Consider the following 23,369-nt stretch of genomic DNA (forward strand, 5'->3'; position numbering starts at 1 on the left):
GTAAACTGGAGCTTGTTTAGTCTTAAATCCTTACCAATGTACACAAAATCACATTAATTCTAAAACAATGCCTCAAAAACTCCTTTAAAATAAATCACTATTGCTACAGAAATACTTAAAAGTTAATTATTAATTTCAGACACTCAGAAAACTCACATATTACTAACTCAAAAGCCAAAACCCAAAATTACAATAAATGCTGTAAAAAAAGTCTGTGCAAATCAAACAGAACATGTAACAGGTCCCATGTCCAATATGGAAAAAGTTTACTTTCTGCTCAAACCCACCCATGCTACATTCCAGCTAAACATATTTCTGAAGTTACTGTTTTTGATAAATTTCAATTCAGTGTAAAGCAGCTGAGGTGAAGATCTCCAGAACAGAAAAATAAGAATGGTTTTTACCACATGCCTGTCACGCTGCTTCCAAATCAATTCAGCACTCACCTAGTTCTCTTTAAAATCGCAGTCATTGTGCACAATATGGGGTCTGTGAAGCTGGGAATTGCACATTGACAGTGACCAGAGTTGCCGGGAAATATGAAAATGGTAGCATGGGTGAGAACAGGAAGCTTAGGACGTTGGCCTGTGATCGTGGGCTAGTGAAGTAGGGAGGTGTGGGATGGGATCAAGTAGGAAACCAGGGGTCAAGGCAGGGTATTTGAAGAGGTCAAGGGCCAGCACAAGAATGTTGGGACTGGGAATTAGAAATGTCTACGAGTAGGCTAGGTTTAGGTTTGGGGGTAGGAAGGGTGAGTGTTGGGACTGAAAATAAGGAAAGGCTGGGAGAGATTGGGTTTTACGGTTATAAGGAGACAAGTCTTGGGAGAGTTGAGGTAATCAATTTCTTAAACATAACCTCTATACTGGATGTTATTTACCTTTCTAATTGGGCCTTGTAGGTGATTGTTAGACCGTGTTCCCTGAGTCTAGTTATGACAGCTGGCTATCATGGTAAACAGATTTTGGAGACCTCAAATGGGTGTCAAGCCTTTCATTTGCCATTGCAAAGGATTTTCTGCGTTTCAACCTGAGTAAAAGACTATATATGTTTGTCCTGACCCAGAATGGTGGAAAGTGCATTAGCAACAGTAGTGCCTGAAAACCAAGTGCACAAACTGATTCCTAGACCAGACTGCAAAGCTGTGGGAGAGAATGAAAGTAGACTGGGCTGCAAAGATAGAATTCTGTTTAGATTGCAGTATCCAGTAAAATGAGAGTTGCAGATTCAGCCCCTACTATGAGTGCTATGAATGAGTGCACCTTAATGAAATAAGACATACTCAAGTGTAAATCATTGCGATTGTTCAGAACTCTACTCAGCATGGACTGATGCCTATGCAGTTTTATTCTTTTATTTATGTAAGCATAAACCTAAAATGTCAGCTAATACGAATGCTGTATTCTTCCCAACTACTGACAAGTACTTTTATATTACAAACCTTATGCTCTCTAACAGCGGTTTACAAATATTGAAATATGGAATAAAATACCTTTTGTCTTGCTTCTTAATAGAAAAGAATGCCAACTTGTGACTATTTTTATACTACTGATCTCAAAGTTGTGTGTGGCTCAGATTATTTAAATGTTGAACAGGAAAGCAGGTGCCTCAGAAATTATGAGTGAAGAATGTGCTGTAACCAAAAATTTACTTATTGATAAAAACAGAAAAACTCGTAAATACTCAGCAGGTTAGACAGCATTGTGAGGAGAGAAACAGAGTTAAATCTGATATTTAAACCTGATAAGTTAACTCTGTTCATCTTGTTGAGTGTTGTTGGTTTGTAATTGGTTGAGTTTCCCCAAAGTTATACCCTATGATTAGAAGTGGTCATGAATTTCACAGTTTTATTGTGTTGCCAGTTTGAAGTTTGAATGCGTATGAGAGCAGGAGGACCCTCAAGTTTATTCAGATATTCAGTTACATTATGACTGATGTGTATTTGACTTCCACCAACCATGTTCTGTAACCCTTAATAACTTTGCCTAATCAATTTTTGCTTTGATATTTTCAGTTGACAGATCAAAATATATATTTAGATTTACATAAAATTTAATAAGTTCATAAGGGGAAGTTAGTACAATAGTGATAATATCAATGGACTAGAAATTCAGCAGCACAGCTTAATGCTGTGGGAACACAAGTTCAAATCATGGCAACTGGTGGAATTTAAGTTCAGTTAATAAATCTGGAAATGAAAACTATTCTCAGTAATGCTGACCAGAGACAGAATCTTACAGCGGTCTGAGTGACAGAGCTATAGTGAAATGTGAGGCAGAATCAAGTGACAAGAGTGGCGAGGCCAGTCTCAATGTTGGGAGCAATTTGCACCTTCTCTTTTTGCTTTTTACACGTAAATGTGGTTAGATACTTGCTCGGCTGCAGCAAGATGCCAATTAACAGGAATTAATGCTTGTTAAACGCCTTGTTATTGCCACAACTTGCCTCATCAATCTTCAGCCTCTCATCTTACCAAACTCACCAAACAAGCTAGATATTAGGAAAACGTAACAAGAAAACCAGAACAAGCACCTGGTAAATTCAGCTTGCCCTTTGCTCGAAACTACTTACATGTCAGAATTCAGGCATCAGCATCTCTAGGCATGTTCCTTGGGCAATAGCCATGCAACCACATCCACTGGCATCTAACATGTGTCAGCCTCTAAGAATCTCATGGCACATCTATGACCCACTTACAGGACACTTGTGCACTTGGACATAGTGTGCACAGGGACAGGCACCCAGCTTATAGACTGGACCTCTGGCCTCTCTGGCCTCTTCACTCACTGTCATATCACTCAATCACTTTGGCTTTAACTGGATGCTCATAGAATCCCTGTCTTGCAATGCCTCGCCTTTTTGCATTTTGCCCCCTCAGCTAGAGATACCAGGCCCATGTTACTTCTGCGTTGCCATGCTGTTCAATGCAGTCACAAAGCCAAGAAGCTTGTCATAGTTGTCAGCAGGCCTCAGTCAAGTTAAGAGAAATAATCTTTGATCAGAGGTGGCAGTGCCCCAAGTGAATGAATAGGCAGCATAGAGGGCATGCAGGGTGGTGTCGGGGTTGAGATGGGTAATGGTGACAATGGAAGATCTGCAGGCAATAGTAAAAATGATAGAGCGTGATGGATCCATTAGCAATAATTGGATGAGTGTGAGATATCGGATAGAAAATCATGGCTCTTATACTCGCAGAGTACAGAGAGTCATTGCCCTTCTTCCTACAATGCTGGGCATTCTTCAGACAGCTGAGACTGCTTTAATCTGGTTGGCAACTTCAGATCAGACTGGCATGGCCTGGTGTTACAGTCTCCACTGCTGGTCCTGGGGAAGAGGAAGCCCCACATGTGGATCACCTTTTTCAGCAAGTTCTAAGGGTCCCTGCCTGCAAAGAAGGCCATCAATTTCTCCTGTCTCCCATGTCTGGGGAAAATTTCAACAACTGTGCAAATCAAGTCTGGTCTGATAGTATTCATCTGGGTGCACAATAGGCTTTTAAAAATGGCATAGTTGCAAGGGATATCGATGAATTGAGGGCTATCTTGAACTTCTGTTCTGGGAACGGCTCACAGTCAGATGGGGATAGAATCATATGTGAGAGATGCCAAATGGGTGTGCTGATATTAATGAGTTAAGTTTGGCAGTTTATGCTGAGAAATCACAGTCGGCCTTGCAGTGAGAAATCCTTCAAAAAACTTGACACAACTCAACTTAGCCAAGAAAACTTAAGATTCAGCCCCATGAAATTGTCGATTGTCATAAAAACCTATCTGGTTCACTCATGTTCTTAACGGAAGGAAAGGTACCAACCTTACCTGGTCTGATGTACATGTGATACCAGATCTATAGCAATGTGTTTGACTTTAAACTGCTCTCTGAAATGACCTAGAAAACCAATCAGTTCAAGGACCATTAGGGTTGGATAAGAAATGCTGGCCTGGCTGGCAGTCCCCACATCCCAGGAAAAAATAAATTTTAAAAAATTATCATTATGGTGGTAGCAAACATCTATTGCACTCAACTAATGAATGCCGGTGGTAATCACTCAGCCGTTCAACTTTCTGAGGTGGTTAAAGAACTGTCACTAAGTTGGATGAATGTAGGAGGCTGCAGGAGATTTCTAGTACTGTGTCCAGTGCTTGTTTGACTGTTATTACTACTATCATCAGATATGCTTTGTTGCCAGCAATAAAATCATTATATGCAGCACCTCATCTTTCAGCTGGTGTCAGTGGGACAAGTCTTGACCTCTTGCCTTTCATTTTTAATTGAGAAAAATTTAGCAGTCCAATGCTGCCTGACAAATTGGTAACTGGGAAAAGTGTGAAAACAATTTAATTGATTTCTACAAGTTGTTAAGTGTCCTTACTTTCACACTTTTGTTTCGTGACCTGACTGAATTGGGGACAATGCTATATAAGTGCAGTACCTCACCCTGCCAGAAGTGTGTTACAATTTCAGTAAACTATCCAGTCATTAAATTGTCATAATAGCTTATTCCTTTCTCTTTCATTGCGTCTTTTCCCCCACGCAGGCTGTGACAGTGAACACTGGGGACCCCATTGCAGTAACCGTTGCCAGTGTCAAAACAGAGCCCTGTGCAACCCCATCACTGGGGCCTGTGTCTGTGCTGATGGATATAAGGGATGGCGGTGTGAAGAACCCTGTGACCATGGAAAGTATGGCAAAGGATGTCAGTATAAGTGTCAGTGTCAAAATGCAGCGACTTGCGATCATGAGACTGGAGAATGCCATTGTTCTCCAGGTTACACTGGCGCCTTGTAAGTACAAGTTTATCAGAACTCCCAAAAAGACTCAGGAATATATTTTGAGTCGATATTAACATTCCAGTTAAAAAAAGATTTACTAGCCAAAATTCCAGAGTTCAGTAAATTGTATTATGCAAGAAGAATCATACATACAATCTGAAATAACTCTTCAGAGACCGGCATCCCATCATCAGTTACCCTTTACTTACAATTGCATAGCCTTTGACAATAGCAGTGCTTCTCTCTGAGTCAGGCAGTCAGGCTCCCAATATCCCTGACATTCATTCTTTTATGTCAAAGATAGTAGGAACTGCAGATGCTGGAGAATCTGAGATAACAAGGTGTAGAGCTGGATGAAGCAGCATCAGAGGAGCAGGAAGGCTGACGTTTCGGGCCTAGACCCTTCTTCAGAAATGGGGGAGGGGAAGGGGGTTCTGAAATAAATAGGGAGAGAGGGGGCGAACACCTACGCTCGGTTCGCACTAAACAACTGCACCTCCCAGTCGCGAACCATTTCAACTCCCCCTCCCATTCCTCAGACGACATGTCCATCCTGGGCCTCCTGCAGTGCCACAACGATGCCATCCGAAGGTTGCAGGAACAGCAACTCATATTCCGCTTGGGAACCCTGCAGCCCAATGGTATCAAAGCTTCAAAATCTCCCCTCCCACTACCGCATCCCAAAACCAGCCCAGCTCGTCCCTTCCTCCCACCTATCCCCTCCTCCCACCTCAAGCCGCACCCCCATCTCCTACCTACTAACCTCATTCCGCCCCCTTGACCTGTCCGTCCTCCCTGGACTGACCTATCACCTCCCTAACTCCCCACCTGCACTCGCCTTTGCTGGTTCCATCCCCGCCTCTTTGACCTGTCTGTCTCCTCTCCACCTATCTTCTCCTCTATCCATCTTCTATCTGCCTCCCCCTCTCTCCCTATTTATTTCAGAACCCCCTTCCCCGCCCACATTTCTGAAGAAGGGTCTAGGCCCAAAACGACAGCCTTCCTGCTCCTCTGATGCTGCTTGGCCTGCTGTGTTCATCCAGTTCTACACATTCTTTTATGTCAGCTGGGTCTCCCTGATTGGACCAGATTAACAGCCTCAATCAGGGGACTCATATTCTATGAGATACAGCTGGCTAACCTCGTTACAATTACTACACAATCCATGCTATATGAATGCTTTATATAAATTGTTATTCATTTCATTTCCATGATAAATATTCATCAGCTTTAAGTAAGTTGTCTTGCATTGAAGTAGGTTAAACTGAATCTCAACACCAAAAGCAGTGTTAAATTTTGAAATATTTCAAACCTACTTAATCCACCCAATTCCAAGTTTGACACAGGTGGGGCAAGGGTCTGATTGCCAACTTGTTCTCAGAAAGCAAGTTGGCAATGTAAACATGTATCAGGAGATAGGAGCTACAGCACACCCTCTTCCACCCACCCACTCTACCCCAGGGGCATGAAGTAAAAACATTATGCAGGCTGTAGAGTCTACCATCATGCCACCTGGTTGAGATTGGACCCTCTGGTCCCTCTTGCAATGCACCTTGTTATTACAAGATTGTGAGTATAATTAAGTTCTTTCATTTTGATTTTCTCTTACTTTCTGTAGTTGTTTTGTTCATTCACTAATTGCCGTACCATTCACAGAATCACAGAAGTATTATGATGCAGGAAAAGGCCATTCAGTTCTGCATGCTTGCATTAACTCAGGAACTGAACATCATTGCCTAGTGCCAATCTCCTGCTTTTTCCCCATACATTTTGCACCATTACTTTTCTCCAATCATCCAGTGCCCTCTTGAATGCCGCATTGAACCTGCCTCCACCACTCTTCCAGGCAGTGGATTCCATATCCTAACTACTTGCTGAGTGAAAAATATTTTCCTTGCATCACCCTTGCATCATTTGTAGGTCACTTGAAATCTATGCCATCTTCTTCCCGTCCCTTTTACAAGCAGAAATAGTTTCTTCCCATCTATTCTGTCCAGCCCATTCATGATTGTGAAAATTCGGTATTAGCAGTTTGGGAGAAGGCATAATTGATGTGAAAAGGTATAATAAATGGTTTAAGTTAGAACATAGAACAGTACAGCACAGTACAGGCCCTTTGGCCCATGATGTTGTGCTGAACTTTTACCCAAAACCTAAGGTCTATCTAACCTCCACCGCTACCTTATACTATCATCCATATGCCTATCTAATAGCCGCTTAAATGCCCGTAATGAGGCCGACTCCACTACCCTCTTCGGCAATGCATTCCACGCCCCTACCACTCTCTGAGTAAAGAACCTATCTCTGACGTCTCCCCTATATCTACCTCCACTCACCTTAAAACTATGCCCCCTCGTAATAGCTACCTCCACCCTAGGAAAAAGTCTCTGGCTGTCTACTCTATCTATACCTCTGATCATTTTGTACACCTCTATCAAGTCACCTCTCATCCTTCGTCGTTCTAAAGAGAAAAGCCCTAGCTCTCTCAACCTTTCCTGGTAAGACCTTCCCTCCATTCCAGGCAACATCCCGGTAAATCTCCTCTGCACCTTTTCCAACGCTTCCACATCTTTCCTGTATTAGCATTAGAGTTAGCATGTTCCCTCCATGTTTTTCTTCCTCCAAAGCAATGGGGCATCTATGTTTCCTTATTTGTTCATTTGAGATTTGTGTATCTTTGAAACTGCAAACCCATTTTGGGATGCAATACCATTGTCTAATCTAGCACAATTCAAGATATCGTCTAAGTAAGGGTGAAACTCTGCCATTGACTATAATGAGACCTCCATTGAGAAATGGGGAAAACACTCTTTACAGTACAGTGCAGTATCTGTAACCAAAGCACCTACTTAGTAGCACTGGAATAAGTCACTAAGAGAACCTCTTACACTTCTCACAAAAAGTATTATACATGATTCTGAGGAACCCAAATCCCAAGGTAGGTCTTTCCTGTAGACTGCAGATATTTACATGTAGCATATCCGAATGCATTGTTACTCGTTGGAGGCGAGCTACATTTTTGTGACTGAATATCACTTCCTTATCACGGGTTTCAGACTGAAAGAAGCAAGATAATACAACAGAACCACAAGCTGACACAAAATGTCAAAGTAAGTATCATCGGCCAAATAACATAAAACTAGAGTTGTTCTTCCTGTACCAGAAGGCATATATATCTATCTGCGCAGTTTGTGAAAAGCCTTCTGGGTATTAGTTGCACATGGTGTACACTACTGTTGAATATTTTACTGCATAATTAAAGAGGTTAAATTTCTTCTTCCACTATCATTGGGCTAATTCTAAATACAGTAGTCTCCCTGTAGTAGATTGAAGTTAGCCAATAAGCAAGTGTTCAACTAGATGTACAAATTATTGAAAATGAATGGAGAGTAAAATTTGATTCCATGGCACACTTTGTCATGGGCAGAACAGAGGTAAAAAGTGTCAATTTGGGGTGAGTATGTTCCCCAAGAACCTGAAGTAAATCTGACACCATATTAGTTTGCCTGAAATTTATAAACACCCTAACAGCCATAAAAAACAAACAAAGGTGTCCTGTATAGGCATTAGGTGTTCAACACCTGTCCTGCAAACCAATTCTGAAATATGGCTGGACATGTTCTGTACCTACTCTTTCCAGTTGGAGGCCACCACCAATGATTTATTGTAAAGTGGAACCTATTCTCCTCCCCTTCCTATCCCTAGGAACCACCTGAGATCTGCCATCAGTGTTAAAAATAACCCAAACAGGTGTCCTTAAAAATGACCAGCCTGCAGACGTCCATTCCAGCACGTATGCATTCCAACCATTTCATACATGAAAACAGGACAAGGCAAATTTGACCCCCACAATATGTGTGGAATGTTACTGGTCACATTTGAGTATTAGTGCAGATTCATAACGGACTTAGTTGCCCACGAAAGTAGAGAAAATTTCAAATTTTACCACTGTTAAAGCTTTAGCTACTTAAATAACAAACGTGATTGAACAAACCTGGCAATGTAAATTGTACACAATACATTAAAAACACCATAGAGGATTTTTCTTCTTTAAATTTCTTATATATACTGTCTTTCACAATAATACATAGCACCGTAATTGCTGAAACTGAATTCTAAGGCTGATTCAATTAAATAGAAAAGCTAGCAGCATGAAACACTAAAGGCGCGTTTATTATTAATCACAATGTAAAAGAAAAATAGTCTGAGTGTCTTCAAATAAGTCGTAATACAATTTTAGCACAAGGCTTCATTCTCATTAATTTTTCCTTCTGTTTCTTCCTTGTTCTTTTTCTGTCTCTCCAGTGGGATATTACAAAAAGCACCATCAAACACAAAACAGCCTGGTGTTGAAATATAGTGGCAGACAGAAAATTCTTGTCATGAAATTTATACTGGATCCAATGATGATTATCAGATTCAATAATATTAGTTTAACATACTTGAGTATTCATATAGTTAGATATAAATAAGGGAAAGTATGCCCTGTAAATTAGAATTTTGATCAATTTCAGCTCTGTATTGTAATAACCAACTGTATTGTCTACTTTTAATCTGCAGTTGTGAAGAACACTGCCCATCTGGCAGTCATGGAGCCCACTGTGAATTACGGTGCCCATGTCAGAATGGTGGCAAATGCCACCATATCACTGGAGATTGCACTTGTCCAGCTGGTTGGATGGTATGTTTAAAGAAAAAAGCTTCCTTCATAATTTTGTTTTAATAAGGCAACTTCATCATTAAAGGTAAAATCAGAAAATACTTGAAATATTCAGCAGATCCGTCAGCATCTATGGAAGCAGAAACAGAAAGGTCCTTCGGCTGAAACGTTAACTCTGTTTCTCACTCCACAGATGCTACTACATATGCTGAGTATTTCCAGCGTTTCTATTTTGATTTCCAATTTCTGACATCCACTATACTTGTTTTTTTTTTCCTCATCATCAGAGGTATTGATCATCCAACGAATGTTCGCTAATATTGATTCTGATGTTAGTAGCGTGGATTTTTTTGAATAAAAGAAAATAATGCTTGAAATACACATCAGGCCCATCAGCATCTGAAAAAAAAGGACAAAGTAACATTTCATTTAGTATGTTTTATCCGAACTGGAGACAGGTCACCATTGTATTTCCATCATGTTTAAATCTTTTCAGATTTTCAATATTCAGTGTTATTCCTTTTATCTGCTGGAAATTTACCTTCCTACTACCAAAAGTACAGGTCATTTTTCTTTTGCTTCTGGAGCACTATCTGCGGTTATTTGTCTTGGTGACTACCTTGGTAAATTTGTACTACGTATATAGTTGTGCAACTTACCAATGCTGAAGGTTACGGTTTAACAGTATGTACATTGAAAGAAATTCATAAAAAGTTTTGAACCTTCATACAGGAAGGAATGTTTTGGGACAATCAGAAAACAGATGAATAAGCGTATCATCTCAAAATCCACAGTGCTAATGGCTTGGAATGGTTAATATATATAACCAATTCATGCAGAAGTATGAAAAGGTAGCATCTGTACTATTATAACTAGACTGTTTCTCCCTCCACAACTATGAAATCGCCTGAGGCAAAGGAAACAAAGAGCACTGGCCCAATGTGGAAAAAGAAACTTTGGAAAATTCCACCCAAATCCAATTTAGAAATCAAAATCAGTCTTCACAGACACCTTGGACCAAGTGTACATTAACTGTTAATTAGAGGGAAGGTGATAGGTGTTAGCCTAGTGGCATTATCACTGGGCTAGTAATCCAGAGACCCAGGTTATGTTCTGGTGACCCAGGTTCAAATCCTGCCATGGTGGAATTTGAATTCACTAAAAAGAATTTGGGATTAAGAGATGAATGATAACCATGAAACTATTGCCAATTGTCAGAAAAACCCATCTGATTCACTAATGTCCTTTAGGGAAGGAAAATCTGCCATCTTTACCTGGTTTGGCCTGCATGTAACTCCAGACCCACAGCAATGTGGTTGACTCTAAACTGCCCTCTGGTCAGTAAATACTGCCCTGGCTAGTGATATCAAATGCCATGAATGAATTTAAAAAAAAAGCTAATTTCTAAAACTGAAATACACAGCCTAGAATTGGCCCAGCTCTCAATCGAAGGTAGGGAGTCAGCATACATACCAACCTGCAATGTGGCTAGAGGTACACTGGTGTAGTTTTGGTCGCCACACTACCAGAAAGATGTGGAAGCTTTGGAGAGAGTGCAGAGAATGTTCACCTGGATTTTGCCTGGTCTTGAGGGCATTGGCTATGAGGAAAGTTTGTTTTCACTGGAAAGACGGCAGCTGAGAGAAGACCTGATAGAAGTCTACAAAATCATGAGAGGTACAGATAGGGTGGATAGTCAGAGGTTTTTTCCCAGGGTTGAAGTTTCAATTACAAGGGGGCACAGTTTCAAGGTGAGAGCGGGAAAGTTTAAGGGAGATGTGCGAGGGAAGTTTTTCACACAGAGAATAGTAGGAGCCTGGAACGCACTGCCAGAAGAGGTGATGGAAGCAGGCACGTTGGCGACATTTAAGGGGCATCTGGATGGTCATGTAAATAGGGAGGGAATAAAGGGATTCGGACAAAATAAGGGCAGAAGATTTGTTTGTTAGTTTGGTTAGGGCATGATGATCAGCACAGGCTTGGAGGGCCTGTTTCTGTGCTACACTTCTCTCTTATTTCTTTACACTGTCTATAGGAAATGCCTGAGTTAATGTATTCTCATTACAGTGTAGTTTAAATCCATAGATGCCAGCTTACTTGAGTTTTTAGCTAAAGTAATCTGGCCTTTAAATTTTCACACATGTGAATTTTGTCTTATTTGTTCACAAAACATGGACATTGCTGGCTAGGCCTCAGCATTTAATGTTCATCCCTAATAACCCTTCAAGAATGTGGTGGTGAGCTGAATTCTGGAAATCTTGCAGCCCTTCAGAGGTTGGGGAGTTCTAAGGATTTGATTCAGTGACAGTGAAGGAAAGACAATATGGTTCCAAATTATCCCATTGTATGGCTTGGAGGGGAATTTGCAAGTAGTTGTGCTCCCATACTTCTGCTGCCCCTGCCCTTTTAGGTGATAGAGATCACGTTTGGAAGGTGTTGCAGTGCATCTTGAAGATAGTATACACTGATGCTACCGTGCATCGATGATGGAAGGAGTGAATGTTGAAGGTGGTGGACAGAGTGCCAATCAAGTGGGCTGCATGGTTCTAGATTATTTCAGAGATAGTAGGAACTGCAGATGCTGGAGAATTTGAGATAACGAGGTGTAGAGCTGGATGAACACAGCAGGCCAAACAGCATCAGAGGAGCAGGAAGGCTGACACCTCGGGCCTAGACCCCCCCACCCCGCCCCCCCAGAAATGGGGGAGGGGAAGGGGGCTCTGAAACAAATAGGGAGAGAGGGGGAGGCGGACAGAAGATGGATAGAGGAGAAAACGGAGCCAGCAAAGGCGAGTGCACGTGGGGAGTTAGGGAGGAGATAGGTCAGTCCAGGACGTGGAACAGTCCCTCTTCCGTAGCTACACTGGCCCTAAACCCCACCTCTTCCTCCGTTACATTGATGACTGTATCGGCACCGCCTCATGCTCCCACGAGGAGCTTGAACAGTTCATCCACTTCACCAATACCTTCCACCCCAAACTTAAGTTCACCTGGACCATCTCTGATACCTCTCTCTCCTTCCTGGACCTCTTTGTTTTCATCTCTGGCAACCACCTGGAAACCGATATCCATTTCAAGCCCACCGACTCCCACAGCTACCTAGAATACACCTCCTCCCACCCACCTTCCTGCAAAAATGCCATCCCCTATTCCCAATTCCTTCGCCTCCGCCGCATCTGCTCTCAGGATGAGGCATTCCACTCCCGTACATCTCAGATATCCTCGTTTTTCAAGGACCGCAACTTCCCCCCCCCCCCAGTGGTCAAGAACGCCCTCAAACATGTCTCCCGCATTTCCCACAACTCATCCCTCACACCCCCTCCCCGCAATAACAACCAAAACAGAATCCCCCTCGTCCTCACGTACCACCCCACCAACCTCCGGATTCAACGCATCATCCTCCAATACTTCCGCCATCTGCAATCTGACCCCACCACCAAAGACATTTTTCCCTCCCCACCCTTATCTGCTTTCCGGAGGGACCACTCTCTCCGGGACTCCCTTGTCCGCTCCACACTCCCCTCCAGCCCCACCACACCCGGCACTTTTACCTGCAACCGCAGGAAGTGCTGCACCTGCCCCTACACCTCCCCACTCACCCCCATCCCAGGCCCCAAGAAGACTTTCCACATCAAGCAGATATTCACCTGCATATCTGTTCATGTGGTATACTGTATCCGCTGTTCCCGTTGTGGCCTCCTCTACATCGGGGAAACCAAGCGGAGGCTTGGGGACCGCTTTGCAGAACACCTACGCTCGGTTCGCACTAAACAACTGCACCTCCCAGTCTCAAACCATTTCAACTCCCCCTCCCATTCCTCAGACGACATGTCCATCCTGGGCCTCCTGCAGTGCCACAACGATGCCACCCAAAGGTTGCAGGAACAGCACCTGATATTCTGCTTGGGAACCCTGCAGCCCAATGGTATCAATGTGGACTTCACAAGCTTCAAAATCTCCCTTCCCCCTACCGCATCCCAAAACCAGCCCAGCTTGTCCCTGCCTCCCTAACCTGTCCTTCCTCCCACCTATCCCCTCCTCCCACCTCAAGCCCCACCCCATCTCCTACCTACTAACCTCATTCCGCCCCCTTGACCTGTCCGTCCTCCCTGGACTGACCTATCACCTCCCTAACTCCCCACCTGCACTCTCCTTTGCTGGCTCCGTCCCCGCCTCTTTGACCTGTCTGTCTCCTCTCCGCCTGTCTTCTCCTCCATCCATCTTCTATCCGCCTCCCCCTCTCTCCCTATTTGTTTCGGAGCCCCCTTCCCCTCCCCCATTTCGGGGGGGGGAGGGGTCTACGCCCGAGCCGTCGGCCTTCCTCTCCTCTGATGCTGCTTGGCCTGCGGTGTTCATCCAGCTCTATACCTTGTTATCTCAGATTCTCCAGCATCTGCAGTTCCTACTATCTCATATTCAAACAGGACTGGACAGTGTTAATGGAGGAAGGATGCTCCTGATTGTGAACACAGGTCACAATCTAAGGATGAACACAGCAGGCCGGGCAGCGTTGGAGGAGCGGGAGGGCTGGCGTTTCAGGTCTGGACCCTTCTTTGGAGGTGGGGGAGGGAAAGGGGGCTCTGAAGTGGATGGAGAGAGGGGGAGGCAGTGATGGAGGGTGGATGGTGGGGCAGGTGGGTGGAGAGAGGACGGATGGGTCGGGGAGGCGGGGATGGAGCTAGTGAAGGTGAGTGTAGGTAGGGGTTTGGAATGGGGGTTGGTCCACCACCCCCGGCACATTTCCCTGCAACCGCAGGAGGTGCTACACCTGCCCCTACACCTCCTTCTTCACTTCCATCCCAGGCCCCCAGAAAACCTTCCCCTCACTGACCAACCCCCATCCCAACTCCCTACCTACACTCACCTTTACTAGCTTCAGCCCCGCTTCCTTGACCTGTCCGTCTTCTCTCTACCTATCTGCTTCACTATTCACCTTCTTTCACCGCCTCCCCCCTCTCTATTTATTTCAGAGACCCCTTCCCCTCCTCCATTTCTGAAGAAGGGTCCACACCCGAAACATCAGCCTGCCTGCTCCTCTGATGCTGCTGGGCCTGCTGTGTTCATCCAGCTCTACACCTTGTTATCTCTGGTTCTAGATTGTGTCAAGTTTCATAAGTCTTGTTGGAGCTGTATTCATTGAGATATTTCATCAGAGAGTATTTCATCACAAATTAACTTATGCCTTGTAGATGGCTTTAGGAAATCAGGAGTTGAGTGAGTTGCCTTAGAATTCCTAACCGCTAACCTGCTGTTGTAGCCGTAGTATTATTTTGACTGGTCCAATTCAGTTTCTAGTCAACATCAACACAGAAACTTAATAGTGGGGAATTCAGTGTTGGTGATGCCATTGAGTGTCAAGGAGTGATGGTTAGATTCTCTGTTGGAGACTGTCATCACCTGCTATTTGTGTGACGTGATTTTTACTTTTCACTTATTAGACAAGCCCAGGTCTTGCTTCCTATGGACAAGAACTTCTTTATAAATTGAGGAGTTGCTCACTGTGCAGGCATCAGTAAACATCCCTACTTCTGACCACGCGATGGAAGGAAGATCATTGCTGAAACAGCTGAAGATGGTTGGACCTAGGACACTGCCCTGACTTCCTTCTGGAAATACATTTCCATATATGCTTCCACCAAACCACTTATGCTGCTAGAATTGAATGTAATTCCCTTTTCATTTTTAAGGTCTGCAAAATAATAGCCCTAGCATTCAATCATTGTTGGGCACCTAAGGGATAATTTGCAAGGTTCACAAAATTTAGACTTGTATATTAAAGTGGACAATGATGATTTATATAGCTGACAAGATAATTTACAGAATGTGGGCTCACGCCAAACATTTACAACCTATGTGTGATTCATTTCTAACACTGCAGTCTTGTGCAGCAAACAAAATGCTCTGGCAGATCAAACTGAGCAGGAGTTCTATGGAACCAGGTGATATTCAGTGTAAAGGCTTTGAATAACTATACAACTGCAGGATCAAATCCAAGATAACAACCAATCTGATCATCAATGTTTAATTGTTCGCAGGTGATGGGCATTAACTGGAGATGCACGTGTGCCTCCATAAACAGACACAGACTGAAACTGTGATGATTGGGATAGGAAGTACAGTATATGCTTATAATATGCATCTTTGTAAATAAAAGATTATGAATGTGTAAAGATTGGTTCCAGTTTTATCCTTCTAATGACCTTTTGGAATACTGTATAATACCCAACTAGTTATCAGGAAGTTCTCTTCAGTGTGAGAATAGAGTTTCTCATTGCTGAAAAGTTGTTCATTCAAACTACAGTTGATGCAAGCAACTGTTTAGAGGAACAAAAAATAACTTTTCATGCTTAGTAAATATTCCTGCATTACATATTCCATATCAATACTGTATAACAGGACAAAAATCATTGCTAGGTTTTCAAGTAATTTACAAAAATGCATAGATTTCTCAATGGTTATCGCATGACAACTTTTAGTAATGCTTTTTAACATCAATTTTCCACAAAGAATAGTTACTGCATTGCCAGATTGAATAAATCCGCATAGAGTATTCAGAGGGTTAAAATAAAATGAATCATCTTAAAATGCAAACTAATCCATTGAGGCGATTGTACAATGAATAACTTATGCTTCAAGGTCCTAACTAATACATATTAAGGTTGCCTAATGGATAATTGGGCACATTTCATTTATCTACGACGTTTCACCAGAAAAGTATGCTTCTTACTTCATTAATAAAGTGTTATTCATTTATATGCCCATCCGTTGAAAATTCTGTTTGAAATGTAAAAATAATGGAGATTTTTATTTTACCCTTGTTGTAGGGATTGGTTTGTGCACAGCCATGCCCATTTGGAAAGTTTGGCATCAACTGTACCCAAGACTGTCCTTGTCATAATGGCGGGCAGTGTGACCATGTGACTGGCAAATGCCATTGTATAGCTGGATATACAGGTGACAGGTAAGAACAAATCTCATGTGGCAGTAAACATGGCTTACATTCTCTAACCTCCTCTCCTGAGGTACAAATCGGATAATAAAAGTGGGTTGTTCATACTGATTGTGGGTAGAAATTGGCCTATTTAATTACTTTTTTTCTGGAAATAAAATAGATGCAAAATTTAATACTTAAGAGTGGGGTTGCTGCTCCCACAACATGGAGGTATTGATTTCATTGCAAAAAATGGTGCTTTTATTTTAAGAATCCCAGGTGGACACTACTGTCATACTAAAATAAGAATTTAGAATGTATCTTCATCTGCAGTTTTAATGGATAATACTTTGAATTAATGATGATTGGGCTGCCTTGTATTCAGTAAGGTTTTGAAAGGGAAAATGGGCAGGTTAGCTAACGAACAGGAGTCTTGACTCTCTTCTACAGAAATGATCATCCCTTAATGAGTAGGATAGGTGCACATCTAAAACCACCAAATATCACTGCAGTGCAAAATACATATATACCATGTCCTGGCTTGTTCAGGGCAAAGTTCACCAACAGGCTTTAATACATAGCACACATTAAGGGAAGCAGTTGATTTTCTTTTAAACACTTACAAGGCAGCTACAGCACAAAAACAGTGTGCGATGGATGCTGGAACTCTGAAATAAGATTTTTAAAAAGCTAGAAAAACTTGTTATCAGGCATCTGTAGAGAGAAACAGTGTTAATATTTTAAGCCATAGGAACATAGAAGCAGGAATGGACCATTCATCCTGTTGAAGTTGCTCCACCATTTTGCTGATCATCTACCTCAATATCACTTTCTCATGCTACCCCATATCCCTTGATGTCATTAGTATCTGGCCTAGTTAGTTACATCAATATCCCATGAATGAAGAAAAAAAATTCAGAAATCTATCAGTTTTTGTCTTGAAAATGCTCATTGAGTGAATTTCCACAGCTGTCTGGGTAGAGAATTCCAAAGATTTACTATACTCCCCATGTCTCTCTTCAAGGGCCTATCCTTTATTCAGAGACTATCTACACTATTCTAGACTCAACAGCCAGGGAGACATTCTATCTACATCCACCCTGCCAAACCCAGTAAGAATTTTATTAATTTCAATGAGATCGCCACTCTTTCTTTGAAGCTCTCGAGAATACAGGTCTGATTTCCTTACTGTGTCCTTATAGGACAATCCTACGATCTAGTTCGGTGAATCTCCATGGCAGTTCTTTCGTGGCAAGTATATCCTTCCTTAAGGGCACCAACTGTACACAATACTCCAAGTGTGGACTCACCAAGGCATTGCACAATTGCAGCAAAACACCTGATTCAAATCCTCTTGCTCTGAAGGCCAGTATACTAAACATTTTAAACAATTTTTTCAGAGATGTTACGGTACACCTATGGAGTATGTGGGACTTGAACTTAGGTCTCCTGGCCTAGAGGTAGAGACACTACTACTGCACCACAAAATCCTCCAAAATGCTATTTACCTCCTAACTATTTGCTGAACCAGCATGCTAGTTTTTAGTGAATCATGAACAAGGCCAAGTCCTTTTGCACATCAACAATTCCCAAACACTCACCATTTAAGAAATAAACTGTGTTGCAATACAGAGACAGACGGCTGAACCATATCGGCCTTTCTACTTCTATATTCACAACACAGTAAAATTATAACCTTCAAAGACCTCAAAATTGATCTCAATGGATCCTAACCAGACTTTTGAATAATCAGTCCTAAACTCTTTGAAAAATCAATTCCACACACCGGTTTATATGGAATCGAATGGAATTGAAACAAAAGACTTAGCAATTTATTAACAATATAGTAACTTAGAGCAAATTTAAACAATGAAGTAATCTAATTTGTCTATGCTTTAAACCCAAAAAACTTCATTTTCAGCCTCATTCACACAAAAGATTGACAGAAAAACACAGTTATGGGATAAATAAAAGAGAATAACTGAACTGGCCGGATTACTTAGGTGGTTTCCACAATGCATTGTTCCATTGGCTTGGATGATATTCTCTTGGTTGATTTTCTGAAGATATCGATCAGTGTCATCTTTTTAGTGCACTCAGATAAAAGCAATAATACTTATAACTTATTTTTCTAACTCTGAGCTTCCAAGAGCTGCTAGTGCGAGATTAGGCAGGGAGCTTCCAAATCTTCAAGCTGTAACATCGACAGCCAGACTCTTTTCCTTCACAGAAAGCACAGTCCAAACCCCAATTCAAACTCTGACCATTCCCTGGTAAATTAATCATCTCGTTTATGAAGTCCCAGTTACCATTCGACATCAGCCATCTGCTTGATCATATGGTCTTTTCCAGACTTGCTGGAACCAAATCCCTGGTACTGATCTGGTTAATAGCCAACTTCTGCAATCTGTTTAAACATAATGCTGTTACTCAGTGATGAAACTTCTGTAGAACCTTTTGATCAGGAAACAACCTGGATTAACTTCCAGGCCTGGCTTCATGAATAAACAAAATCGTGTTTGGTCTGTTTTCCTTTTAAGACAAACTGTTACCCACAGTCTGAAAATCATCTTTAGTTCCCATTTTACAACTCCAAGCCAAAATTGATAAAAGAATGAAACAAAAATAATGAAAAATCAGCAATGGTTCTAACAACTGCCTTTGTTTTTTTTTTCCTACCAAAGTGGGAAACTGCACATGAGTTCACATTATGTTCGATTTGCTACGTGCTTGCCTATTCACCGAGTCTGCCTTAGCTCCCTTGAAGCCTCCTAACATCATCTTCATGATTTATATGTCCACTTAGTTCTGTGTCATCAGTAAATTTATAAATACTGTATAGACTGTGAACAGCTGTGACCCCAGCACTGATCCTTATGATATCCCACAAGTCTCAGCCTGCCAATCCTAGAATGACAGTTCTGTTTGTTAACCAATTCATAATCAATTGCAATATTTCATCCAATCCCATGTGCTCTAATTCAGTTTACTAACTTCTTTACCCAGAGCTTTCTGAAAATCCAAATGTAACACATCCTCTAATTAACCTTTGTCTATGCTACAAGGAACATCCTGAAAAAAGCTCCCAACAGGTTTATCAAATATTATTTCATTTTTGTAAATCCATGTTGTCGCTGCCCAGTCCTTTCATTATTTTCCAAGTGTCTAGTTACCAATCCTTTGAAATACATCACAACATTTCTCTTTTACTCCTCTCGAACTAACATGTCTGAAGTTCTCCATTTTTTCCCAACATCCATTCTTAAATGGTGGGCTACTTTCCAGTTTGTAAGAACCTTTCTAGAATCTATAGAATTTTGAAACGTCTCCACTCATGCAACCATTATTTGTTGTCACGTCCTGCAATATAACTCATCTGATCCAGAGGACTTATCAACCTTCATTCCAGGTAATTTTCTGAGAGCTACCTTTTTATTAATACTAATTTCTTTCAGTTCCTCATTTCGCAAGCCCTTTGGTTCACTGGCCTTTCTGTATTTTTCTCCATGAAGACATACATAAAGTAATTGTGTGTTTTCTCCTGATCTCCATTGTAAATTCTCCTTACTCTGACTGTAATGGACCTATATTCATCCTTGCAATCTTCTTCATTGCATACCTAAAAGTGATCTTGCAGTCTGCCTTAATGTTACTCAGTTGCTTGTGGTCATATTCTGTTTTCCCTTTATCAATTTCTTCATTGCAGTTTCGCAAAACATGGAGACCTTATTAAAACATCTAAAAATATTAGGAGTTTGTCAAGGTAGGCATGGAGTGGTTGTTACTCTTGTAGGGGAGTTTAGGACCAGAGGGCAAAATCTCAGAGTAAGCTCTCACCTATTTAAAACAGAGATGAGGAGTAGTTTTTTTTCTGAGGTAATAAATCTGTGGAATTCTTTACTGCAGAGGGTTGTTACACTAGGTTGTTAAGTATATTCAAGGCTGAGATAGACAAATTTTTAATCAATAAGGGAATCAGGATTATGGGGATAAGGGAGGAAAGTGGAATTGAGAATTATCGGACTAGCCGTGAATTCACTGAATGTCAGAACAGACTTGCTAGGTCAAATGGCCTGCTTCTGTGCCCTGACTTCCTATGGTCTTAATTAGATCAGGACGCGTCGATTCTTTCTCCATTTTCAAGTCGTACATTATATTGATTGTAGTTAAAGACCGAACGTTTACCAGCTTAGGAAGGTGTCTAGGTGTTTCTGTTTAGTACAGTTTAGAGGAACTGAGACAAAACAGAGGCATCATAGAGCCTCCACTGGTGAAAGTGTGTAATTGTAAAAAGTTTACATAGGTAGATTGCATGTTAAGTTTGAGATAGGATTTAATATGTAATTTAATATCATTTGATAATAATATGACAACAGGAAGTGAGGTTTCGTAGAAACGCATGCAGACATAATATTTGATGTGTCGTGGATACATTGTTATTTTTTCTGTTCGTACATTTTTTCATTACTAGTGAAGGACTGTGGCAAGAGTAAATTGTGTTATTTGGAATGACAACTCAATACTCAACAAGAAGAAATATTTTCCTTGTGTGGAGTCCTACAGTTTGCTGTTCCTTGTATAGTAAGTTTGAGGGGAAAAGGCAGTCTTTTACATCATAGCTGTCAAATGTCTGGAGAGGGAGTGAAATTAGTTGTAGGGAACTGTCACACATAGAAACTAGCAGTCACATTTTCTGCAGCTGAATTATCTAGTCTGAAGTGACTTTTGATTTTTGTGATTCTGGGACTACATGCTTGCCCCTTAATGCAAATGCTATATTACTGCCTTATTTACCTAGAATATCAAAAACCATAATATTCACAGTTAATTATGAACTGTTGAAAATGTCCAGGATGTAACAGAATAAAATGTTTGTGTAACATACTCAACAGGAATATTAAGAAAAATGTAATTAAATCTGGTGGTCATTATTCAAGATCCTGTGTATGCAGTAATTTACATCAAGTCTTTTCAACACAAAGACATAACATCTGTTACTTAATATTCCTATAAATTACCCACATTAATCTGTGAGCGCTAACAGAATTAGCCCAGCAAACCTGATAATCATTGACTGTGTTAGAATTCCCTCCCAGTAGTAATCTTGCTTGCAGGAATTGAAGGCCCCACCAGTATAATCCAAACACTAAATTGAGCCATATGCAAGTATATATTTATAATTGAATTTAAATACATCTAATTTACAGGTGCAATAGATTTATAGCATATATAGACTTTGTAAAGGAAGATAGTTAACTTGTTAACGAAGTCCTATTACACCCATTCTTCCAGCTTTTAAAAGTAAGCTATACTATTTGTACTCCTTATTTGAATAAATGAGTGTGATGCTTTTTTAACAGTGTAAAGAGAGGTTATGGTGTGCTTTACATCATTTGACACTTCCGGAGCATGTTTTTATTTGTGTGATGACATTGCAGCCACAGCCATCAGGAAATCTGTGCAAAGGGGAAAATAGCTACTAATTTCTTAATCATCTTTTTTTCATGTAATTTTTAAAACCAGAAGAGAGGAATTGGTTTTACCATGACATTTTGTTTTATTCATTTATGGGATGTGGGCATCGCAAGCTAGGCTTTATTGCCAATCCTGGTAGCCATTGAGAAGTTGGTGCTGAGCTGCCTTCTTGAACCACTGCAGTCCATTTTGGTGTAGATAAAGTTGAAAACCAGCCATTCAGGCAACAGAGCTACCTGATCCCCAATGTAGATTCACCCACAACATTGTTACAGAGGATTTTGACCAGCGACCTGAAGAAATGGCGATGTATTTCCGAGTCAGGATGGTGAGTGGCTTGGGAGGGAACTTGCAGCTGGTGATGTTCCCATATATCAAGTGCCTTTGCCCTCCTAGATGGAAGTGGTCATGGGTCTGGAAGGTGCTTGTCTGAAGATGAATTTCTGCAATACATCTTGTAGATAGTACACACTATTGCTGTACACCGAGGGAGTGAATGTTTGTGGATGTGGTGCCAATCAAACAGGCTTCTTTGTCCTGAATGGTGTCAAGCTTTTTGAGTGTTGTTGGAACTGCACCCATCTAGGCTTATCTGGGGTAGTCCATTACACTCCTGACTTGTGCTTTGTAGATGGTGGACAAGCTTTGGGGAGTCAGGAGGTGAGTCACTCACCGCAGTATTCCTAGCCTCTGACATGGTGTTGCGGCACTGTGTTTATGTGGCATGCCCAATTGAGTTTCTGGTCAATGGTAACCCCAAGGATGTTGATAGTGGGAGATTCAATGATGGTAATACCATTGTATGTCAATGGGCAGTAGTAAGATTGTTCCTTGAAGTCATAGAGTATATAGTATGGAAACAGACCCTTTGGTCCAAATTGTCCACATCAAACAGACATCCCAATCTGACCTAACTCATTTGCCACCATTGGCTCCATATCCCTCTAAACCCTTCCTGTTCACGTACCCGTCTTTTAAATGTTGTAATTATACCTTATGTATGATGGTCATGGACTGGCATTTGTGTGGTGCAAATGTTACTTGTCACTTGTCAGCCCAAGCCTGGATATTGTCTGGATTTTGTTGCATTTGAACATAGACCTGTTCAGTATCTAAGGAGTTGCAAATGATGCTGAACCTTGTGCAATCATCAGCGAACCTCCCCACTTCTGACCTTATGATGGAGGCAAGGTCATTGATGAAGCTGCTGAAGATGGTTGGGCTGAGGACATAACCCTGAGGAACTCCTGCAGAAGTGTCCTAGAGCTGAGATGTTTAACTTCCAACAATCACAGTCAGCTTCTTCTGTGCCAGGTATGACTCCAATCCTTGGAGAGTTTGTCTCCTAAAACCCATTAAGTCTAGTTTTACTAGGACTCCTTAATGTAACATTTTTGTCCATGTTTGAGGCAAGGCTGTAATGAGGTCAGGAGCTAAGTGGCCCTGGCAGAACCCAAACTGAGCAACACTAAGCAGGTTATTGCTGAGCAGGCGTTGTTTGATGGCACTGTTGATGACACTTGCAATCGCTTTA

General features: G+C 41.5%; 1 protein-coding gene across 1 annotated transcript in view; it reads left to right on the forward strand.

Annotated features, from left to right (window-relative positions):
- megf11 (multiple EGF-like-domains 11) overlaps window positions 1-23,369 on the forward strand; it is a 322,648-nt gene that overhangs the window by 199,528 nt on the left and 99,751 nt on the right. The window contains exons 3-5 of the mRNA XM_048615768.1: window positions 4,535-4,781; window positions 9,330-9,450; window positions 16,254-16,390. Of these exons, the coding sequence (XP_048471725.1) occupies window positions 4,535-4,781; window positions 9,330-9,450; window positions 16,254-16,390 (505 nt within the window). The remainder of the gene's footprint in view (window positions 1-4,534; window positions 4,782-9,329; window positions 9,451-16,253; window positions 16,391-23,369) is intronic.

Source organism: Rhincodon typus, chromosome 33, assembly GCF_021869965.1.
Source record: "Rhincodon typus isolate 14 chromosome 33, sRhiTyp1.1, whole genome shotgun sequence".
NCBI classification, from domain to species: domain Eukaryota; kingdom Metazoa; phylum Chordata; class Chondrichthyes; order Orectolobiformes; family Rhincodontidae; genus Rhincodon; species Rhincodon typus.